The 21,274-nt window shown below is 41.1% G+C and overlaps 1 protein-coding gene and 1 non-coding gene across 2 annotated transcripts in view; both read left to right on the top strand.

Annotated features, from left to right (window-relative positions):
- Positions 1-2,795: 2,795 nt before the first annotated feature.
- LOC132695274 (putative tetratricopeptide repeat protein 41) overlaps positions 2,796-21,274 on the top strand; it is a 79,869-nt gene continuing 61,390 nt past the window's right edge. The window contains 6 exon segments of the mRNA XM_078449544.2: positions 2,796-4,429; positions 15,022-15,611; positions 15,614-15,882; positions 15,884-15,986; positions 19,854-19,910; positions 19,913-20,030. Coding sequence (XP_078305670.1) covers positions 15,185-15,611; positions 15,614-15,882; positions 15,884-15,986; positions 19,854-19,910; positions 19,913-20,030 — 974 coding nt within the window. The 5' untranslated portion in view covers positions 2,796-4,429; positions 15,022-15,184.
- TRNAQ-UUG (transfer RNA glutamine (anticodon UUG)) lies at positions 8,649-8,733 on the top strand. The gene has a single exon. It is a non-coding gene; the product is annotated as a tRNA-Gln (tRNA).

The following is a 21,274-nucleotide window of genomic DNA, read 5'->3' as shown; positions in this document are numbered from 1 at the left end:
TGCTGCGTGGTTTAGAATTTACGTCTCGTTCTGTTTGTAGTCGATGTCTGTACTTATTCCAGGACTCTCCACTGTATCACAGCCTGTAGAAACAGGCCCGGAGAGCCCCGACACCCTGGCCAAAGCCGCCCAGTGTTCGGGGGTCGGCCTTTCCGAGTCGGGGTTCCACTTCTGGTCGGTAAATACGAATCTGGCTCCTCCGGCATCATTTGAGCCGCCGGAGCCTTTTCTGCGTTCCGTGGCCGGAGCCTGTGGCCTCCCTGGTTCGGTTTGTAGAAGAGGAGAGTGGGGCTTCTTTTTTTCCTTTGAGGAAAATTTAGAACTTCGATGCTCTCAACTCACTCCTAAAGCTCAAAGGCGGTGACCAGCGGCCCTAGAATCCCTACCATAAGCCAGGTGGAGCGCGTGTTCGTAAAATTCCGTCTAGCACAGAAAGAAAAAAAAGTACTCGTTTACTCGGTTTAGGAGGATACACCTGCAGATATTTGAAAGCAAAACCTGTGGGGCTGCAAATGAGAGGGTGTGCAGCCTGGTCACTTCATAGAAATACCCAGTCAGCGTTTAGAAAGACACAAAGCACCAGGTGGCTTTCCGGCGAGGGAAGTCCCTCACCCTAAGCTCGCGTCTTTGGAAATATTTTGTGTCTCTTTAACCTAGTCTTTCCATACGCCCCCGAAGCCGACCTCGTTTCCAATAAAAACCAATCCCTTCTCGCTTCCTCCAGAAAAAATGGAACTTTGAATTTGTTTTTAGATAATTATCCGAATTCCTAAAGACAAGCTTTTCAGTTGAAAGTCTATCATAATCTTTTGTAACTTCCCCTGTTTAGGTTGGCCAATCTTAACTCTTGTGGTTGGTGTTTACACATTGTGGTGGTGAATTATTTACATCTGCCCAGATTGTCAACGTTTGTTATTAGTAAGCAAAGGGTACCTTGCAAAGTTTTTTTTAAATGCTTCTGTGATTGTATTTTTTTTTTTTTTTTGAGTATGCTAGGGTGGAAATTACATTCAGAAGTCTCAAATAATTGCATTTTTGTATATTTTAGCTCCTGTTTATTATTATTATTATTGCTTGTAGAAAAGGGGGGGTTCTTTCACTTTTCTGCATTTCACAGCTCAACCTCTTCACCTTTTTCTCTAGTTCTGGACAAGTAAGCAACCAGTTCTGAAACTGCGAATTCCATCTGAACTGGTCAGTGGTGGCTAGTTCAGTGTTGCACCTGGAGGGAACTGAGAATGATACATGACTTCCAAAATAGATCCATTGCTTGTGGGTAGAGGCTTCATCAGATGATGGTGGGGATCTATGAGGCAGGCAAGACCTGAGACACGGTCTGGCAGAAGATGGCTGGCTGTTGTCTGGCTCAGCTCTGCCCCTTTAAGATGGGATTCCGTGGCTGTGCACCTTGTACAAGGAAAGGGCAGCTTGTTCAGAATCCAGCCTTGCCGTTTCTCCCCTGGGGTCTCCACCTCTTCTGATTTTGGACCCATTGTTGATTCTCACTTCCCATCTTGGTCTAGTTCCTCCAGAACTTATACCCCAGGCTGTTATTAAACTCCCTAGCTTTGGATCTGATTCTTTTGCTTTCTAGTTTTAGTTTTTCCCTTTGACACCATATGTCCATGGACACTACTGGAAAAAGCTGCCTTTGTTGTTGTTGCTGTTGGTAAGCTTCTTCTTGGAAGAGAAAACCATATAGGCAAAGGGGTGCCCTCAGGGGCATTGGACAGCTCACCTGGTGACAGGTGTAGTCCCACAGTGAGGAGTCAGGGAGAATGCAGACCAGGGAGATGACGGCAGGAAAGCAGTTGCAATCAGGGAGCGTTAAGGAATGAGGGTGAGCATCATGGTGAATCTGTTGGTTGGGTCATTCATCCATTCATTCAGGAAGTGTTGATCTGGTACGTGCCCGGTGTCATGCAAGGTGCCAGCAGTATACGGGTGAACAACGTAGATATAGTCTCTGTGCAGAGCTTGAACAAATATTAATGGTGGACTTGCATAAGTACACGTATCTTATTTAAACTGAAGCAAAGATATAAGAGAATGACTGCAGAAGAGTATGAGGGGATTTTTGGAGTGATGGAAGTGCTTTTGATCTTGATTTTGGAGGTGGTTAGTGGATTAAAAAAAACCTCTACACTTAAAAAAGTGGATTTTGTGTGTAAATTATACCTTGATAAAAAAAACCATAGCAACTATCATTCTAAATTTTTAAAAATGTTTATTTATTTTTGAGAGACAGAGTGCGAGCAGGGGAAGGGGAGAGAGAAAGGGAGGCACAGAATCCAAAGCAGGCTCCAGGCTCTGAACTGTCAGCACAGAGCCCGATGCAGGGCTCAAACTCACAAACTGCAAGATCATGACCTGAGCCGAAGTCAGATGCTTAACTGACTAAGCCACCCAAGTGCCCCTATAGCAAATATCATTCTAAACAGCAAAACACTAAAACCCATTTCAGTAGGAATCAGGAACCAGACAGACATGCCTTTTATTGTCAGAATTGTCCCACACTCTTTAGGAGGGTCTAAGACAAGAACATGAAGTAATTGGCATTAACCTTAAGAAAGTTGAAGTCTTTTATTTTGGAATCGCTTCTTACTGTTGAAATGACTGTATACCCTGGAAACCCAAGAGATTCTAGTTAGGGAGGAAAAAAAAAATTTATATATATATATATATATGTGTGTGTGTATATATATATATATACATACATATATATACACACACACACACATGCGCGCATACACACACGCACACACACAATGTTTGGTAAATTATTGACTATGAGATAAATATATAAACACCAATAGACTTGCTCTAATCTTGCAAAAAAACACATAGAAATGGAAATTTAAGGGCCCCTGGATGGCTCAGTTGGTTAAGCATCCAACTCTTGGTTTCAGCTCAGGTCATGATCTCATGGTTTGTGATTTTGAACCCCACATTGGGCTGTGTGCTGACAGCATGGAGCCTGCTCGGGATTCTCTCTCTCCCTTTCTCTCTGCCCCTCGCTTGCACTCTCTCTCTCAAAATAAAGAAAAACATTTTTTAAAAAAAGGAAAAAAAAAAAGAAACGGAAATTTAAAAGACTTCATGTATATTAGAGGCAAAACCCATCAAATATTTAGGAGTAATTTGATAAGAAAGAGCTCCAACGTGAAAAAAACCTAGAAGATGTTACTGAAGAATATAAAACAAATAGAGAACTTGGGTCAGGTGCCAGACCCTAAGGATTATCTATCGCCATGTAATAAATTATCCCCAAACTATACAGCTCAAAACAGTAAACGTTTATTATCTCATCGTATCTGTAGGTCAGGAATCCAGGAGCGCTGAACTGGGTGCCTCTGGTTCACGGTCTCTCATGAGGCTGCGGTCAGGATGTCAGTGTGCGATGCTGTCATCTAAGGTTTGACAGGCTGCGGGGTTTGCTTCTGTGATGGCTCACTCATATAGCTCTTGGTGGGAGATCTCAGTTCTTCACCTCATGGACCTTCGTAGGGCTGTTTGAGTGTGCTCATTGCATGGCAGGTTTCTCCAGAGTGAGTGAAAAGCCGGGGAGTAGCCATAATAAGTCATGACCAACCTCAGAAATCACACACCATCACTTCTGCAATAACCCTATTCAGTGAGAGGGGATTACCCAAAGATGTAAATACCAGGAGTCAGACATCACTGGGGCCATTTTAGAAGCTAGCTGCTACCGCATCTTAGCTGCAAGGGAAGCTGAGAAAGGGTTTATCTGGCATTTTCAGCTTCTTTTGTGAGGGTTGGGCTCATAAGGTGGGGATAAGAATCTTAAGATGGAGATTCCCCCAAATACAGGAACGAGTTCAGATGACGAACAGTCAAAAGGACTGATAAATGTCCACTGCATGTTTGAATATACAAACAGATCAGTGTAACAACAGAGAGAATCCAGAAATAGATCACCTCAATTTAATACGTGACAAAAGCAATTTTTCTGTTTAGAGGGGAATGGCTAGTTTACTTCATAAATGATGCTGGCCTTGACTGGTTACCCATCTCCAGCAAAGTGAAGTGGGCTCCTATCTCACACTACATAAAACATATCCCAGCTTAGAAGAAAATGAGAGCACCTGTGAGCGCACGCCAGGGATGTGGGAAACCTTGGCTTGAGCATCCAGAAAATACAATGCAAAGCCTATGGTGTTTCCCAGGCCTCCTCCTCAGTCGTTCCTGAATTCCAATTTTTGTATTTCTAGCAGTGGCCCTGTCAAGTGCAGCAAATTAATACTGTGCTTTCCTCCAAGAATGCAGGTTCCTGTGGCATAGGAATCAGCAAGTACTTGGAGGGGAAAAGCACGAGAGAATGTGGGGCTCACTTCTCAACACTTCCTTTCTTTCTGGAGTCTTGTCTTCTCAAATCCTGGTTGCCTGGGTAGCCATCTGATGCCTTTAAGTAAGTTCTCAAGTGTCTGATCCAGCTTCTCTAGTGTCCATCATAGTAAGTTGTAAAAGTAGATGTGGCTCTACCTAGCAGATAGAGAATTCCTTGGTCCTATTTTAATGTGTAAAAAAAAAAAAGATTTTAGGTAAGACAATAAACAGCCATTATTAGGGGCGCCTGGGTGACTTGCTTGGTTCGGCATCCAACTTTGGCTCAGGTCATGATCTCATGTTTCTTGAGTTCAAGCCCCATGTCAGGCTCTGTGTTGACAGCTCGGAGCCTGAAACCTGCTTTGGATTCTGTGTCTCCCTCTCTCTGTGCCTCCCCACTCACACTATGATTCTCTCTCTCTCTCTCAAAAATAAATTAACATTAAAAAGAATAGCCATAATTATTTTCTTATGTTAACTTTTTGGTGGTTTTTCATCAAGCAATTTGTGTAATGTTTAATGTTTCTAAGCTGTAGAACTTGCATTATTTTGGCTATAGAACAATAAATGTGTTTCTAAATATATAATGTAATTGCAACTGTAGTTTACATTATATCTTCTTTTTGACCAGTTTTAACTGTGATTTTGGATTATTTGTGATCTTTTCCCTATACCCTGCCCAAACTGACACCAAATATCTTGCTTGAGAATTGACTTTGGATTTGTAAAATGGTTACCTGCATTTGCTGATAAAATCTCTGGGTGCTGTAACTTTTATTTATGCAGTTAGAAAGTTTAAATCTATTTTTTTGTTTGTTTGTTTTTAACATGCGGCTTGAACCCATGCCCAACATGAGGCTTGAACTCACAACCCTGAGATCAAGAGCCACAGGCTCTACCCATTGAGTCAGCCAGGAACTCCAAGTTTAGAGTTTGTTTTTTTTTAATGTTTATTTATTTTTGAGAGAGAGACAGTGACAGAGCAGGGGAGTGGCAGAGAGAGAGAGAGGGAGATACGGAATCCAAAGCAGGCTCCAGGGTCTGAGCTGTCAGCACAGAGACCAACGCAGGGCTTGAACTTATGGACTGTGAGATCATGACCTGAGCTGAAGTTGGACACTTAACCAACTGAGCCACCCAGGCACCCCTAAACCTGTTTTAAATTAAATTCACCCATAATCTTGTAGTTCATATTTTCTTTTCTTTTTTTTTTTTGAGAGAGAAAATATGAATAGGAGAAGGGCAGAAGGACAGAGAGAGAGAGAGAGAGAGAGAGAGAGAGAGAGAATCTTAAGCAGGTTCCGTGCTCTGCACAGAGCCCAACACAGGCTCAATCCCATGACCCTGGGATCATGACCTGAGCCGAAATCAAGAGTCAGATGCTCAACTGACTAAGCTACCCAGGTGCCCCTTTTCTACTAATTAAAAACAAACATCTCCCTAGAGTTTGCTTAATAAAAATAGGTCAGTTAAAAAATATCCACCCAATGTCTTTTATTGACTTTGGACACTAGCAGAACATAAGAGGAATTGAATTTCAAATAATATTTGTTAAATTTTAATTTGTGGTAAGTTGATATTTTGCATGATCCAATCATACATGTTGATAATTTACGTTAGGACTAAATAGAGTTTTAGAGCTGGAAGGAATCTTGGAAATCATGTTATTCTACAACTCTCCCTTTCAGTTTTATTTATTTATTAAAAAAATTTTTTTTTCTTAATGTTTTTATTTATTTTTGAGACAGAGAGAGACAGAGCATGAGCAGGGAAGGGGCAGAGAGAGAGGGAGACACAGAATCGGAAGCAGGCTCCAGGCTCTGAGCCATCAGCACAGAGCCCAATGCGGGGCTTGAACTCACAGACTGTGAGATCATGACTTGAGCTGAAGTTGGACGCTCAACCGACTGAGCCACCCAGGCGCCCCTCCCTTTCAGTTTTAAATGATAAAACTATTATATTCTCATGGTGTAAAAAAATGCCCAGTTGGTACAGAAAAGTATAAGGTCAAAGGTAAAAGTTCTAGATTCTTCCCACCTCCTCATTCCCATTCTCTAGAAGTCATTACTGATAGAGTTTCCTTATGCATCCTGCCAAAAATTTGTGTGTATTTGTGCAAAAGTACGTGTGTGGTTAAATTAAAGATGAAATTTTTGATTTTTTAAAAAACAAAGGGAACAATACACATTAGCTTATTCTATTTAATACATCTCAGATATCTCATTCCTTTTTAAATCTGCTATCCTGGTGTTTTTTTCGTTTTCTTTTTAAATTTTTTTAAACATTTATTTATTTTTGAGACAGAGAGAGACAAAGCATGAACAGGGGAGGGTCAGAGAGAGAGGGAGACACAGAATCTGAAACAGGCTCCAGGCTCCGAGCTGTCAGCACAGAGCCCGACGCGGGGCTCAAACTCACAGACCGCAAGATCATGACCTGAGCTGAAGTCGGCCGCTTTACCGACTGAGCCACCCAGGTGCCCCAATCTGCCATCCTGTTTGATAGGCATTGGTATTGTTTCCAGCTTTTGTTGATTAGTGCTGCAGAGAATGCTTTAACATGCACAAGGTTTTGTGTTCGTGCGTGTTTGTCTGGAGGATAAATATATAGTTTGGAATAGTTAGATCAAAGTGTATATACATTCAAAATTCTATGCGTATTTACTAATTCCTCTGAGAAAAGGCTATACCAATTTATGCTCCCATATCAAACCTCCCCCCTGCACATCCCCTTTAAAAATAATAAAAAAAAAAAAAGCTTAGGAAATTTGTGGTTCTGAGAACTTAGATGAAGTCCCAGAGCTCGGTATTGGCAAAACAAAGTAGAACTCATATTTTAAACATTTATTTAAAAAAAAAAAATTTTAACGTTTATTTATTTTTGAGAGGCGGTGGAGGGGGGAGGAGCAGAGAGAGAGGGAGACACAGAATCTGAAGCAGGCTCCAGATTCTAAGCCGTCAGCACAGAGCCCGACCCGGGGCTCTAGTCCACAAGCCCTGAGATCATGACCTGAGCTGAACTTGGACGCTTAACCGACTGAGCCACTCAGGCACCCTTTAAACATTTCTTACATTGTTCTAGCCACCTCTTGACTACTGGGAAGAGTTTGAGGGCTTTTTTTAAAAAAGGAAATTTTATTGTGTTAAGATTTCAACAGCCATGAATGTGCATTATAAAAAAGATTGAAAATTAAAAGAAAGGTCAAGGAAGAAAATTGAAATAACCTGTATGCATTAATGAGATCGATCACCACTAGCATCTTGGTGTCTGTGTTGAAATTTGACATGTATTTTTATTTATTTATTTTTCTGAGAAAGGAGGGGAGAGAGAGAGAGAGAATGTGTAAGGGAGGGGAGAGAGGGAGAGGGAAAGGGAGAGATAGAGAATCTTGAGAGAATCAGTTGTGAGATCATGACCTGAGTGAAACCAAAAGTCATATGCTTAACTGACTGAGCCACTCAGGTACCCCAAAATCTAACATATATTTTTAAATTAAATGGGGATCACACAAGAATACTATTTTTGGAACTTTCTTTTTCACTTGTCAATATGTGGTAAACAGTTTCCCATGTAAATATTTTTGCAAGGTGTCTTTTAACGGATTAACATCGTCTCGTGTCATGACTGTGCTGTAATTGTTCGATTTATTGTTGTTAGACCTTTAGTTTTTTACCAATTTTAAACCATCATAAATATTGCTGCAACGGAAATCCTTATAGATAAATCTTTATATACAAAATGAATTTTTAAAATTGGAAATGCTTGGGGCGTCTTGCATTTTCTATCTCTCTAAAAAAAAAAAAATTGGAATGCTTGGTAAAAAATATGACATGTTTTAAAAGGATTTTGATACTAAAAATTGCCCCCTAGAATAGTTGTACCAATTTACATTCCCACCAATGGACATTTTAAGCATAAGAAGCTTAAAAAAATCTGGGGCTGTCAAGGGTAAAATTACCAAAGTTAGGTAATTTGAATATAGAAATTTCTAAGCCTTAAAATATTGAGAGAAATTTCTGTAAAAGGTCAGAGGAATTTCTGACCAGTTAATAGATATTCTCATAACTTTTAGTTATAAAGTGCAGTGATCCATGGAGTAATACTGTTGAGGCTGCTGTATCACAAAATATGAAGGCAAACATGTTATAAAGGTAATATTAACTTTGACAACAATAGGAATAGCAAACATTGAGGGCTTAGTATGTACCTTGTAGATTATAAAATATAAAACAGTGATAACTTGCTTAAGAAATCTTAAGTAAGGATATTATGAGAGGTCCATTTTAGAAGTGCTAAAGGGCGCCTGGGTGGCTCAGTCGGTTGAGCGTCTGACTTTGGCTCAGGTCATGATCTCACAGTTTGTGGGTTCGAGCCCCACATCAGGCTCTATGCTGGCAGCTCAGAGCCTGGAGCCTGCTTCAGATTCTGTGTCTCCTTCTCTCTCTGCCCCTCCCCCACTTGTGCTCTGTCTGTCTCAAGAATAAATAAACATAAACAAATTTTTTTAAAGAAGTGTTAAAACAAATTTTTATTAAAAAAAAAAAAGCTTATCAGGTGCTTATTATGCAGAGTCTCATTTAACCCTGTCACATGGGTGTGGTCATCATTTCCAGATTTACAGGTGCAGGTCCTAGTGACAGAGTCAGTTTGAGGCACGGTTTATATGACTCCAAAATTCATGCTCAACTTCTAGGAGTGTATCCACCATGATGCCCCTTGCTGCTGTCAGATGGGCCAGGGACAGATATTAAATAACCTTCATTTCCTGATGTAGATGTTGGACCTTTCAATTCTGCTTCAATCTTTTTGATTCTGCCAAGAGAAAGTTAATTTGGTACAAGTTTGTCTTAAATGTCTCTCTAATAAGTACATGTTAATCTACCTTTTCAATAAAAAGAGAAGTGTATCTAACTAGAATTTTTTCACACTGTTTTTTAATGCATTTATTTTTATGGCTACTATCTATTTGTGGCATATGATAAGGGTTTTCCACTTATGGTAATAATGAAGTTTCTAGTTAAAAGTTTTTTGACTTAAATTGCCTTAAAGTAAAATTAAAAGTCACATCTTACTTTTCCATATTTTCTTTCCACTCAAAAATGACTCCTTCCATTTAGGTCTCCTCTACTCCCCCTCCCCGCTCCATTAATCCCCTATTTTGGCAAAAACTGGGAAGGCTCTTTATTAGCAGTTCTGGAGCAAGATGTGGAGATTATTATTATTATTATTATTTTAATGTTTATTTATTTTTGAGAGAGACACAAGATGCAAAGGAGGGACAGAGAGAGGGAGATAGGATGTGAAGTGGCTCCATGCTGACAGCAGAGAGCCTGATGTAGGGCTCAAACTCAAGAACCACAAGATGATGACCTAAGCTGAAGTCCCCAAGTCCAATGCTAAATGTACTGAGCCACCCAGGCACCCCTGGAGATTGTTATTTTTATTTTCAGATTTTATTTTTAAGCAATCTTTACACCTAAGGTGGGGCTTGAACCCATAACCTCAAGACCAAGAGTCACACACTCCACCAAATGAGCCAGCCAGGGGCCTCTAGAGATTTTTTTAATTTAAAAATTTAATTATAAAATAATATAGCTATAATTCACAGCCTTTTTTTTTTTGAAAACCACTTGTTAGCATTGAATGAACCTCCCTCCACGTGGCTTCAAGCTACCTAGTCGCAGCCCCACTCCCTCTCCCCCCATGGTGCCTTCAAGATGGCAGGCACCATGTTTTGGGAGCTTTCCTTTCCCCAAAACTTTGTAGTAGCGCCATCGCATCACATCAATGATAGGAGCAGCTCCTGTCTTGTTTTCTTTTTGGCAGCATTTACCCATGTCTGCTCACTGCCCAAGGTCCACAGTTTGTCAAGGTTGACAGCTGGGCAGAAGCTCTTTAAGTGGTGATGCCTCATGCCAACTTTCCCAAAGTAACCTGGGTGATATTTGTCAAAGTTGGTCCCGTGGTGATGCATGCCACCAGCATTACCCTGGCCTCCTGGGTGCTTCTGGTGCTGTGAGGCTGCCGTGGCCGTGGCTCACGTGCCCCTGGCTCATGTGGCCCTGGCTCACGTGGCCCCGACGTTTCTGGGTCTTCCTCCGTCTGGATGGCATGTCCCTGGATGGCAGCCCAGAGGTAAGAGTACAGTCATTTTGATTAGAGAAATAGATATGCTGCAATCTGCCATAATTAGCCTTTCTAACACAGCTACCATATCATTTTTCTTTTCTGTTTTTCCCTCCTGTGCATTTCTTCTGATAATAATAGTTAACATTCATTGGATATTTGTTACAGACACCGTTCTTAGCATTTTGCATCTAGTAACTTGTTTGATCTTCTCTAATATTTTATGATATGGATCCTGTCATTCCTATTTTGCAGATGAGGACACTGAAGCATGGTGAAATTGAGAAACTTACCATAAGAACTTGAATCTAGGGAATCGGTCTTCTGAGCTTAGAGCTTTCATTCACCTCTGTAGTGTGCTGTTTCCCATACTTAGCTGCGTTTTGTTGACACTGTTGTTATTATGGCCTACGCTTTTTTTCTTTTCTTTTCACCCAACCATTATAAATATTTTCCTCTTGCTAGCTCTCAGATTTTTGTAAGAATTAAACTTCTTTCAGTATAAATTACATAAAATTTAGATGCACCCATTTTTAAAAAATGTTTTTATTTTTGAGAGAGAATGAGCATGCACGTGAGTGGGGGTGGGGCAGAGAGGGGGACAGAGGATGAGAAGCAGGCTCTGCGCCGACAGCAGAGAGCCCAATGAGGGGCTCATATTCACGAAACAGGAGATCATGACCTGAGCCAAAACAAAGAGCCATGAGATCATGACCTGAACTGAAGTCAGACGCTCAACCGACTGAGCCACCCAGGCACCCCTAAATGCGCCCATTTTAAATGTTCAGTTGATGAATTTTGATGAATGCCTCTACCTAACCACCACTATAATTAAGATATAGAACATTCCCATTGCCCTACAGAGTTCCCTTGTGACTCTTCCAAGTTATTTCCGTCCCCTGCCCCTCCACTAGGCAAGCGATGCCTTCTTACTGATTTCTATCACTGCTCTAATTTTCTTCTTTCTCTTCCACCCATGAGTTTACAATTAGAAATGTAATGTGTAATTCCCAAAAGTTGTGAATTTTTTAGGTATCTTTCTGTTATTAGTTTCTAATTCAATTCCATGGTGGTTAAAGAGTGTACTTTATATGATTTCAGTTCTTTCAGATTTGTTGAGTTTTGGTTTATGGCATAGAATGGAGGTTGACAAACATCGTTTAAAGGGCCAGAAAGAGGGGTGCCTGCATGGCTCATTTGGTTGAGCATCCAACTTTGGCTCAGGTCATGATCTCACGGTTCATGGGTTAGAGACCTATGCTGGGCTTTGCACTGACAGTGTGGAGCCTGGTTCGGATTCTCTGTCTCCCTGTCTCTCTGTGCCTCTCCTGCTTGCTTTCTCTTTCTCTCTCCCAAAAATAAATAAACAATAATAAAATAAAATAAAAATAGAGGGCCAGATAGAAAATATTTCAGACTTTATACTCAAAACCTCCTCACAGGCTCAACTTCTCAACTCTGCTGCTATAGCATGAAATACATAATATATGAATGGGAATGGCTGTGTTCCAATAGAATGTTCTCTATAAAAACAGGTTAACAGATGGGCTTTAACTTCCGGTCTGTAGTTTGCTGACCCCTGGCCTAGCATATGATCTATCTTGGTGCTTGTTCTATGTGCACTTGAGAAGAATCAGTATTCTGCTGTTGTTGGGTGGAATATTAAAAAAAAAAATGTCAGGTTGTTTGATGGTGTTTTTCAGATCTTTTGTATCCTTGCAGATTATTTGTCTTCTTGAACTATCGATTAGTGAGAGAAGAATGTTGAATCTCTGACTATGTTAAGGTTTGTCTGTTTCTTCTTTCTGCCGGTTTTTGCTTTGTGTATTTTGGAGCTCTGTTGTTAAGTGCATACACTCTTAAGATTGTTAGGTCTTTTTGGTGGACTCCTTTATCATCATGTAACGTCACTCTCTATTCTTAGTAATACTCTTTGTTCTGAAGTCTACTTTTTCTTTTTTCTTCTTTGTGTATTTTTGAGAGAGAGAGAGTTTATGTGCGAGCGAGGGAGGGGCAGAGAGGGAGACAGATAATCTGAAGCAGGCTCCACACTGTCAGTGCAAAGCCCAACTCGGGGGCTCAAATCCATGAACCATGAGATTTGAGCCATCCAGGTACCCCGGACTTTTTCTGAGATACTCTAGTTCGCTTAGGCTTTATGCTCCCATACTGCCTGAAGTCTAATAACTGAAAAAAGCTATTTAATGTGTTTTGTCAGTTTTCTAATTTTCTTAAGAAGATAGATAAGTCTAGTCTCTCTCGTTCTATTATGGCTACAAGCAGAAGTCCATAACTGTCTTTTTAACAGATGCACAACCTGCCGTCCATGGTTGTACTTTTATCCTCTTAGCTAGTCCCTTGGCAAAGACCATTTAGTTTGCTTTCTTTCTTTTACCATTTTTCCTGTCAGAAACAATATAATGAACATCTTAATGGCTATAGTTTTTCACTATTTCGATTAGTTCCTTGGAGTGATTCCCAGAAAGTGGAGTCATTGAGTCAAACATTATAAACGCTTTAATATATTTTGAAATATATTGTCACTTGTCTTCTAAATATACCTTCCAATCGCTTTCTGAAATTACCAGTTTACAGTTCCATAGCTATATGTGAGATAAAAGTTTCACCAGTGTTTATATACCTATACTTAAAAATCTGTATCATTGCTTTAAATGTTTAAAAAAAATTCTAGCAAGGTTGCATATGCGTTTATATATATTCTTGCATTGTTTTTCTTTTTTATCTATTTGTGTCTTTTGCTTATATGTCTACTAGGATGTCAGTATTTTTTTTAGAGTAAAGATAAATTTATTTGTGGCAAATATTTTTTAGAGCCCAATGATTACCTTTTATGTCTTTTCAAAATGTAACTATATCTGTCCATTTTTTTGGTGATTTCTTCTATAGCTTGTAAGTTTTAGAAGTCCTCTCCCGGTCTGACAAATATTCAATAATGTTTTCTTTTAATTTGAAAATTATGTTAAATTCTGTCATTTGACAAATATTTACCTTTCACCCACTCTGGACCAATTATTATGTTAGGTGTTGGGGACATGGTAGAGAGCAAAATAGAAATGACCTCTGATTGCATGGACCTAGGAGAAGGTGGATATTTGCAAGGGCTGACAATTTAATTTTAGCCTCCTACTTGGCAAGAGAGAAGTCTGTTAATAAAGCACTTATGACGCCTATTCTGTCGTTTTGGGTAACTTTTTTTTTTTTTGGTACAGTAGTGTGAGAGTATGGCTTAAATTAATTTTTCTTTTCAAATTGCCACTTGTTATTACAATATCATTTATTGGATAGGTATTTCCCACCCATTGATTTAAGGTATTTCATGATCTCTATAATATGGAGGCACTATAATATATGTGTTCTGGAGTCAGGCTAACCTGTGTTTAGATCCTGGCTATCCACGCACTAGCCAAGTGACTTTGGACATGCTTATCCTATTTGAACTTCCGTTTCTTCATCTGTAAAGTATGGTGGCAATATTATCTATTATTGAGCTATTGTAACAATTAAAAGCAAAAGGGTTAACACTTTTTATTTTTATTTTATTTTATTTTATTTTTAAATATTTTTTTTTTAATGTTTATTTATTTTTGAGACAGAGAGAGACAGAGCATGAATGGGGGAGGGGCAGAGAGAGAGGGAGACACAGAATCGGAAGCAGGCTCCAGGCTCTGAGCCATCAGCCCAGAGCCCGATGCGGGGCTCGAACTCACGAACCGTGAGATCGTGACCTGAGCTGAAGTCGGACGTTCAACCGACTGAGCCACCCAGGCGCCCCATGGGTTAACACTTTTTAAAAACGTGCTGCATTATTCTTGTCAGATGATCCTGATGAAAAATTGCCCTATACCTGATCACACGATGTTTTTCCACAGGTGAAGGCAAAAAACATAACCCAAAAAGCAAAGTTTCATATGGAAATGAGTTTGCATTAAGAAAATGCTCATGAAACGAGGTCGTTTTTAACTTTTTGCTTCTCAGCAGGGTGCACACATATCTACATCGTTGTTGGAGGGCGTGTGTTTTATCATTGGCTCAGTGGAATTGAATTCCCAGCTCACGTAGGTGGTTGGAGTTCATGTGAGCCTGCTCAATTTAAGATTAAAAAAAAAAAAAGAAAATCACAGAACTCTGTCAAGGTCTTTGATCCCGACTTCCTTGTCTCTCAGATGCCGGGTGCACTACTGGTGTTGGGCCTTGTGACACTTTGATTTCTTCCTCTTGTCCTGACCTCAACTTCATAACCTATTTGCATTCTTGCTTCTGGTCTTGGTCAGTGGTCTTGAGTAAGTCTGCTCCTAGATGCGTTAGGCTCATTTTCTGCATTTGTCTTCCTTTTCACTCTCTCAGGAAGTCCCCTTGCATAATCTGCAAATTCACAGGGGGCAGAAGTGGCAGTGGGTGGGGCCTCGTGTCCAGGGCCTGCTCACCTCCGGGCTCTCAGCTCTTCAGCAAAAGCTTTGGGGGAGAACAGGGGAAATGTGAACTTCCTTTAATCCTAAAATGAACATTCTTGTTTTTTTTCTTTTTCAGTCCTAACTTAAACTGGATTTTCAACTCTGATCTGTCCATTGGTTGGCACCTCTCATCGTCGGGAAAGTTTTCAGAGTGTTTGTAGCAAACACAATTAGGAGGAATTCTTAGAAGCAGCGGAGGTTGGCAACTGTGCCAGGATAATTGTTACATTTTAAACGCGATGTCATCCCCTGAGCAAAGTGAAATGAGCCAGAAGGCACATGTAGACAGGTATGCCCAATTTGTTTTAAAGCCCCAGAAACCCATTCAGCCTTACATCTGCTCGACTCTGAGTGATTTTCAAGAAGAGAGAGACTTTCTGGCCGACTACATCTTTCCTCAGCTTAACGAAGTCTGCAATTCCTGGGCCACGTATTTCAAAGCCGTGGACCTGAGGTGGTCAGCGTTGAAGGCCCCGCCACCCTCACCCTCCAAGCTGTTCAGACAGCATTCTTGTCTCCACTCCCAGTATCTGAAGCTCTGTCTCGACTATGTGAACAGCTGCTTTCCTTTCTTCATCTGCATGCTGGGTCAGACGTACGGGGACTTCCTCCCTGACCATGTGCCTCTAATGCTCTCCAGAGTGACTGACTTGTTCAGTTTATCCAGGTAGAACAGAACCTCTACGTTGCTGCAAAAAATGGTTATCCTTGGGTCCTGGAGAATCCCAACTACAGTTTGATGGAGTTTGAGGTCATCCAAGCAGCATTTCTGAATGAGTCTCCATTTCAGTATTTTTACTTTAGGACTGGAACCACGTTGCTGAAGACTTTAGATGAGGAAAAGGAGGGGCCGTCCTCGGGATCTCTGCTGACTGATGAGGAAAAATTAAGGATTGGAAAGCTTAAGGCCAAGATTATTAGCAAAGGGTTCCGTGTCCCGATTTTATAAAGATCTCCATGAGTTGGGGGACCTGGTTTTCAAGGACTGGTCAGTTGTGATAGAACAACTTTACCCAGCCACTTTAATGATCGGAAATATAGGTTAGTAACTACGGAGAGAGCTAAGTCTATTATCGACATAAGGCTAATATGTTTTGTTATGTCTTCTTTGTAAGAGGAACTTTAAACGACTGAACATATTCCTTAAACCTTTAAAATCGTTACCATATTCCTGTAACATGCATTTCTCCATTTGGAGATTTTTGAAATGGAAAATAAGAGCAAATGAGGGGTCATGGAAGACTGTTGAGGAAGTTCAGGAGCTCTGAGACTACCTAAAATATTTGGCAGTTAATGTGGTAGGTCTGGAGCAGAGCGTCTCGATCAGGGCTCATTGTTCCCTGCGGGGCATTTGGGCCAAATCTGAAGACATTCTGGCATCAGAGCCAGGGGATGGTCCTGGTGTCCTAATGGGTGGAGGTCAGGGAAACTGCCACACATCTTATAGCAGACACAACAGCCCCCCATAGGAAAGTGTTTTCCAACCTGAAATGTCAATAATGTCAAGGCTGAGAAACCCCGATCTAAAGGGAAGAGAGCTTTTATTAATTTTTGGGTGCCTTTTGTATATTTTCACATTTAATCTTAAAGATTTAGCCCTGCAAGGTAGGCACTATAAATCCTGTTTTACAGATGAGCAAATGAAAGCTGCTGTATGGCAGTTAAGTGACTTCTCTGATGTCACATCATTAGCGAGGGATCATTCTGGGATTTGAACCCAGGGCATTTTGACTCTGAAATCCCCCCTCATTTTCTTTCAACCTTACCACTCAGTAATCCATGGACCGGCACTGAGCATCACCTAGGAGCTTGTTAGAAATGCATTCCAGGTCTACTGAATAAGAGTCTGCCTTTTAATAAGATGACCAGGTAAGGTGCATACCCATTAAAGTTTGATAAGCACAGCTTGCCATTCTGCCTCTAAATGAAGTGATTACATTTATTTTTGAAAGTAGTGACTCATGGACACATACAGAATAAAAGGGGAAGAGCAATATTAGAGAATGGCAGAGGTCTTTCACCTAGACAGACTTTGGGAGGGATCTGTGCTGCCCTTAAAATTATATTAAAAAAAAAATAGAATGTTTACACGTATATGTGTGTTTTGCAGGGGGTGGGGGTACAGAGATGGCCTGTGTCTTTGATCAGATTCTCAGAAGGTTCAATGACCCAATGATCCAAAAAAGGTCATGAAGTACTGTTGTAAGGGCCCAATTAATGTGGGCTTGCAACGTGATGGCATGAGGTACATTCCCAAATGGTTTTGGGTGGCCAGGCAGGCCGTAGTCCTTATGGTAGGGAGCAGGTGGATTTGTGGTAAACTGAAGGGACAGAGTTGACTCACCTAAAGTCATTCAAATGCAGCGTTGGTGGGGAGGAAGGGGGTGGTGAAATCCCACCTGTGCCCATCAACTCTGCCTACAAGCCAAATCATTTTGGAGTCCTAGAAAAGAATGCTGTGTCAGTCATAACTCTTTGGGTTGCGGGTGACTCAAACTGACTTTAACGAGAAAGGGATTTATTAGGTTATATAAGTTTAAAGCCCAGGATTAGGTCTGGTTCAGCTCAGGCTTCAACCAGTGGCTCCAATGATGTTACCAAGCCCTGGTGTTTTATTATCTCTCAGCATGGCTCTGCTGTCTGATGCTGCCTCAGTTCCTCGGCTCCTCCACCATGGAAGGAAGGTCAGCTCTAAGTTCAAGTCCGGCAGAAATGGTTCAGAGTCCTATCACTGAGTCTTTCTGCCCCTGAGTAGCCCGAGACCATATGCTTGTATCTGACTTAATCACTGGTGCCAAGAGAGTGTGACGCTCTGATTGGCTAATCCTGGGTCATATGTCACCTTGGAGCTGGAGGTAGAGTCAGACCCACTGGAATAACATGAGTGGAGAGTTGGGACAGGATGGGATACCAAATGATAATCTGAGGCTGTTACTGAAACTAGAGTAGGTGAATGCGTGTTGAGTGTCAAAAACTATCCTGAATGTTTACTACAAGCTTGGAGTTTTAGAATGTCTAAGGACAGACATGTTCTCAGATCTCAGATTTTTCAGTTCCTAGCTGTGTGTGACCTTGAGCAAATGGCAATATTGGTAAGCCTTAGTCTCTTCTTGTGTATAATGGGTTAACATTAGCCACCTTGAGAGTAATAATGTGTGTAAAATACCTAAAAGCAGTGCCTAATGCATATTAGGCACAGAGCAAATAAAGCTAATAAAAACGAATAACCACACACGAGTGCTGGAAGGATATATGCTTTTGGCCAAAGCTTGAAATATGGTTAATAGTGGTATTCTTTATATCACTAGTAGTGACTAATCTCAATCTGAACTGCATTATGTAGATTAATATTTACTAATGTGTTTAAGAATCAAGCCTGTCTGTGTATTTGGGTTAGAGACAGGTCAGGTCTCCATGGTATTCTCCTTTGCCTTTGGTTTTAGTCATTACTGAAAAATTAGCTTGCTTTAGACTTTAGTTTTGAATGTATGATATATGGACTAAATGTGTGAATTAGAAGTACAGAATGGATGAATTATTTTAAAAAAGACTTTAGAAAGAATTGCTACATTATTTTTCTTTTGTATCTTTGATACCCTTTAATCACCCAGGTAGTTCCAAAATCTGATGGGAGTGGGTGGTGGGTAGCAAAAGGCCACTTGGGAAGCTGGTGGTTATTATAAGACAATATAGAGCTATTTGGTTCATACTCTTCACTCTTAGAAACACTTCTGAGGTCCTTGGAAATACTTGAGATTAGTGGGTGAGGTTCAAGTTCACCTCAAGAAACCCATTAGACTGTGGGATCGTTCCCAATTCTGTCTAAGACCTTGAAATTTGAAGCTGACTTTGGCCAGACTGTAGGATTTCCAGGTCTGTTTGGCTCTAACCTGAACCAAAGGGCAGCCCAGTTAAGTATGGAGGTCCAAGGTAAGGTGAGTATCTTCAGAACCTACCACGTTAGCCTACCTGGTGTTCGTTTTCCTGCATAACAGCCTCCCTCCATTAAAACAAAAGCAAAAACAAACTTTGGGGGACCTAAATGTCTCCAGAGACAGAAGGGCATTTTGGCAGTCCAGAGCACCTTGACTTTAATGAAACTGTGAGTTTAGAATTACAGTAAATTGAAACTGGAAGGAATCTCTGAGAGATCCAAGCGTTTGGCCCTGCCCGTTATTTTACCGGAGAGTTTAACAGGCTTGCCCAATGGCAGAGTTACACTTCTACCCATGGTTGTCATTGGATCAGGGCATCTTGTCCTAAAAATACACCCTGCTCTCCCAGCCCCTGCCATGGTTAGACATATAAATGTTTGCCACAAGATTGAATTAAGTAACTTCATGCTTAGTTAACAATCTAAAAAGATGAGGGGATGTATGTAGCAAATCTAGTTTTTGTTTTTTTTTTAAGTTTATTTATTTTGAGGGGAGAGAGCATACACAGGTAGGGGAGGGGCAGAGAGAGAGAGAGGCAGAGAGAGAGGGAGAATCCCAAGCAGGCTCCATGCTGTCAGTGCAGAGCCCAACTCGGAGCTCTATCTCACGAACCATGAGATCGTGACCTGAGTGAAAAGCAAGAGTCAGACACTTAACTGACTGAGCCACCCAGGCGCCTTGCAAATACAGTTTTTATTTTTTATTTTTTTGCCCTTGTTATCCTGAGGTCATGAAATAACTTGAAATCCTAATAGGATTCCATATATGAATAGCTTTAGGAAGATTAAATTGCTTGCCTATTGTTTGCTTTCACTAGAATATGTGATGGGCTGTGAAACATGGTACCAACATAGACAGAAGGTGATACAGATGCAGAAGGGGAGACATCTTCCTGGGCATTTATCATAACCACATGTAATGGAAAATGTGAAACAAATCTAAGACATTAAAACTTATCTTTTTGTCCCTAAAGACTACAAACACAACTGTGAACGTTTCTATCATGAAGAGTTCGTGGAGAAGTGCAAAGAAGTGTTATTTCCAAGGAATCAAACAGAACCTTTGAAATCTTGGAAAGATTTGCCTTACAGGATGTGGGATCTGATCGTAACAGTGCTGCAGCAGGCTCTGGGTTAGATGCTGTCCTCAGGTAAGATGGCAAGAAATCTCAAGCCTTTTCCTTAGGCTTAATTAAGCAAAACAGCCTGACTTTAGTGACTATGATCCCTCAAATTTTGGCCATCCTCCCCTACCTCCCCTTTTCTATGCCCACCCTTTCCTGCATGAGAGGCCTCCTAAAAGCCACCCTTGGGTTAGAATTTCCTTATCAGATATCACTCTGCATTTGCAAAGTTTTCCTGGCTATTTCAGTTTCTTCCAGTCTCCTCAAGAAGATTCTTAACTCTGGAGGGTAGAGCTTGCCTCCTTTTCCCCCCATAGATCTAAGTTGCTGGAAGTAATTCCTGACAACGATGGAAAGACTTTAAGGAGAAGAAATTGGATTAGGAAATATGAACAATGCATCTGTATAGAGTCGTGTATTTTACAAAGAGCTTCCACATACATCATCAGCTCATTATTCCATGAAGATTTTCAGCTAAGACTTATTTTAAATTTTTTAAAATGTTTTTTATTTATTTTTGAGACAGAGAGAGACAGAGCATGAGCACAGGAGGGGCAGAGAGAGGGGGAGACACAGAATCCGAAGCAGGCTCCAGGCTCTGAGCTGTCAGCACAGAGCCCGACACGGGGCTCGAACTCACGAACTGCGAGATCGTGACCTGAGCCGAAGCCAGATGCTTAACCGACTGAGTCACCCAGGTGCCCCATTCAGCTAAGACTTATTAAGTGTCTACTGTGGGCCACATTATTATTTGTGTTTGTGCACAGAATTGAGTTCTCTTACCCAGTGTGTGCACTCCTTCATTGTTTTGTACAGCGTCGTCCACATTAAAACCCCCATATCTTTCCCCACCCGGGAGGCATGGGTTCACCCCCCACAGGCATGAAGAGGCTGGGGCGTGAAGTCAGAGTCCCTCTCTGTCTCGTCAGTAGAAATAGGGAGATTCTCGAGACAGTTTTATTTCTCCATCCTCCGCCTCCACTTCTTACCACAGATCGCATTTATTCTGTCAGTTTTGTAGTTTGAAATAAACCCACAATGGCTGGGATGGCTCGGCCACTCACCCCACCTCTCCCTCTCCACCATCCCCCTCCGCCGCCTCTGCCCCTGTCTCTGCACCCACCATTTCAACTCACCGAGGTGTAGAGCCAGCACCATTTTTGTGGTTCCGGGAACTCCTGCCAAGAGGAAGACAAGTTATTTGGTTAATACGACATGGAGCTCAGTCAAGGCTTTTAAAACTTACAGGAGTTTGGATCTATAGGTCACGT

This window comes from Panthera onca, chromosome B4, assembly GCF_046562875.1.
Source record: "Panthera onca isolate mPanOnc1 chromosome B4, mPanOnc1 haplotype 2, whole genome shotgun sequence".
Classification (NCBI taxonomy): Eukaryota; Metazoa; Chordata; class Mammalia; order Carnivora; family Felidae; genus Panthera; species Panthera onca.
Note: the sequence above shows the minus strand (reverse complement) of the source record. Positions and strands in the feature narration are given on the sequence as shown.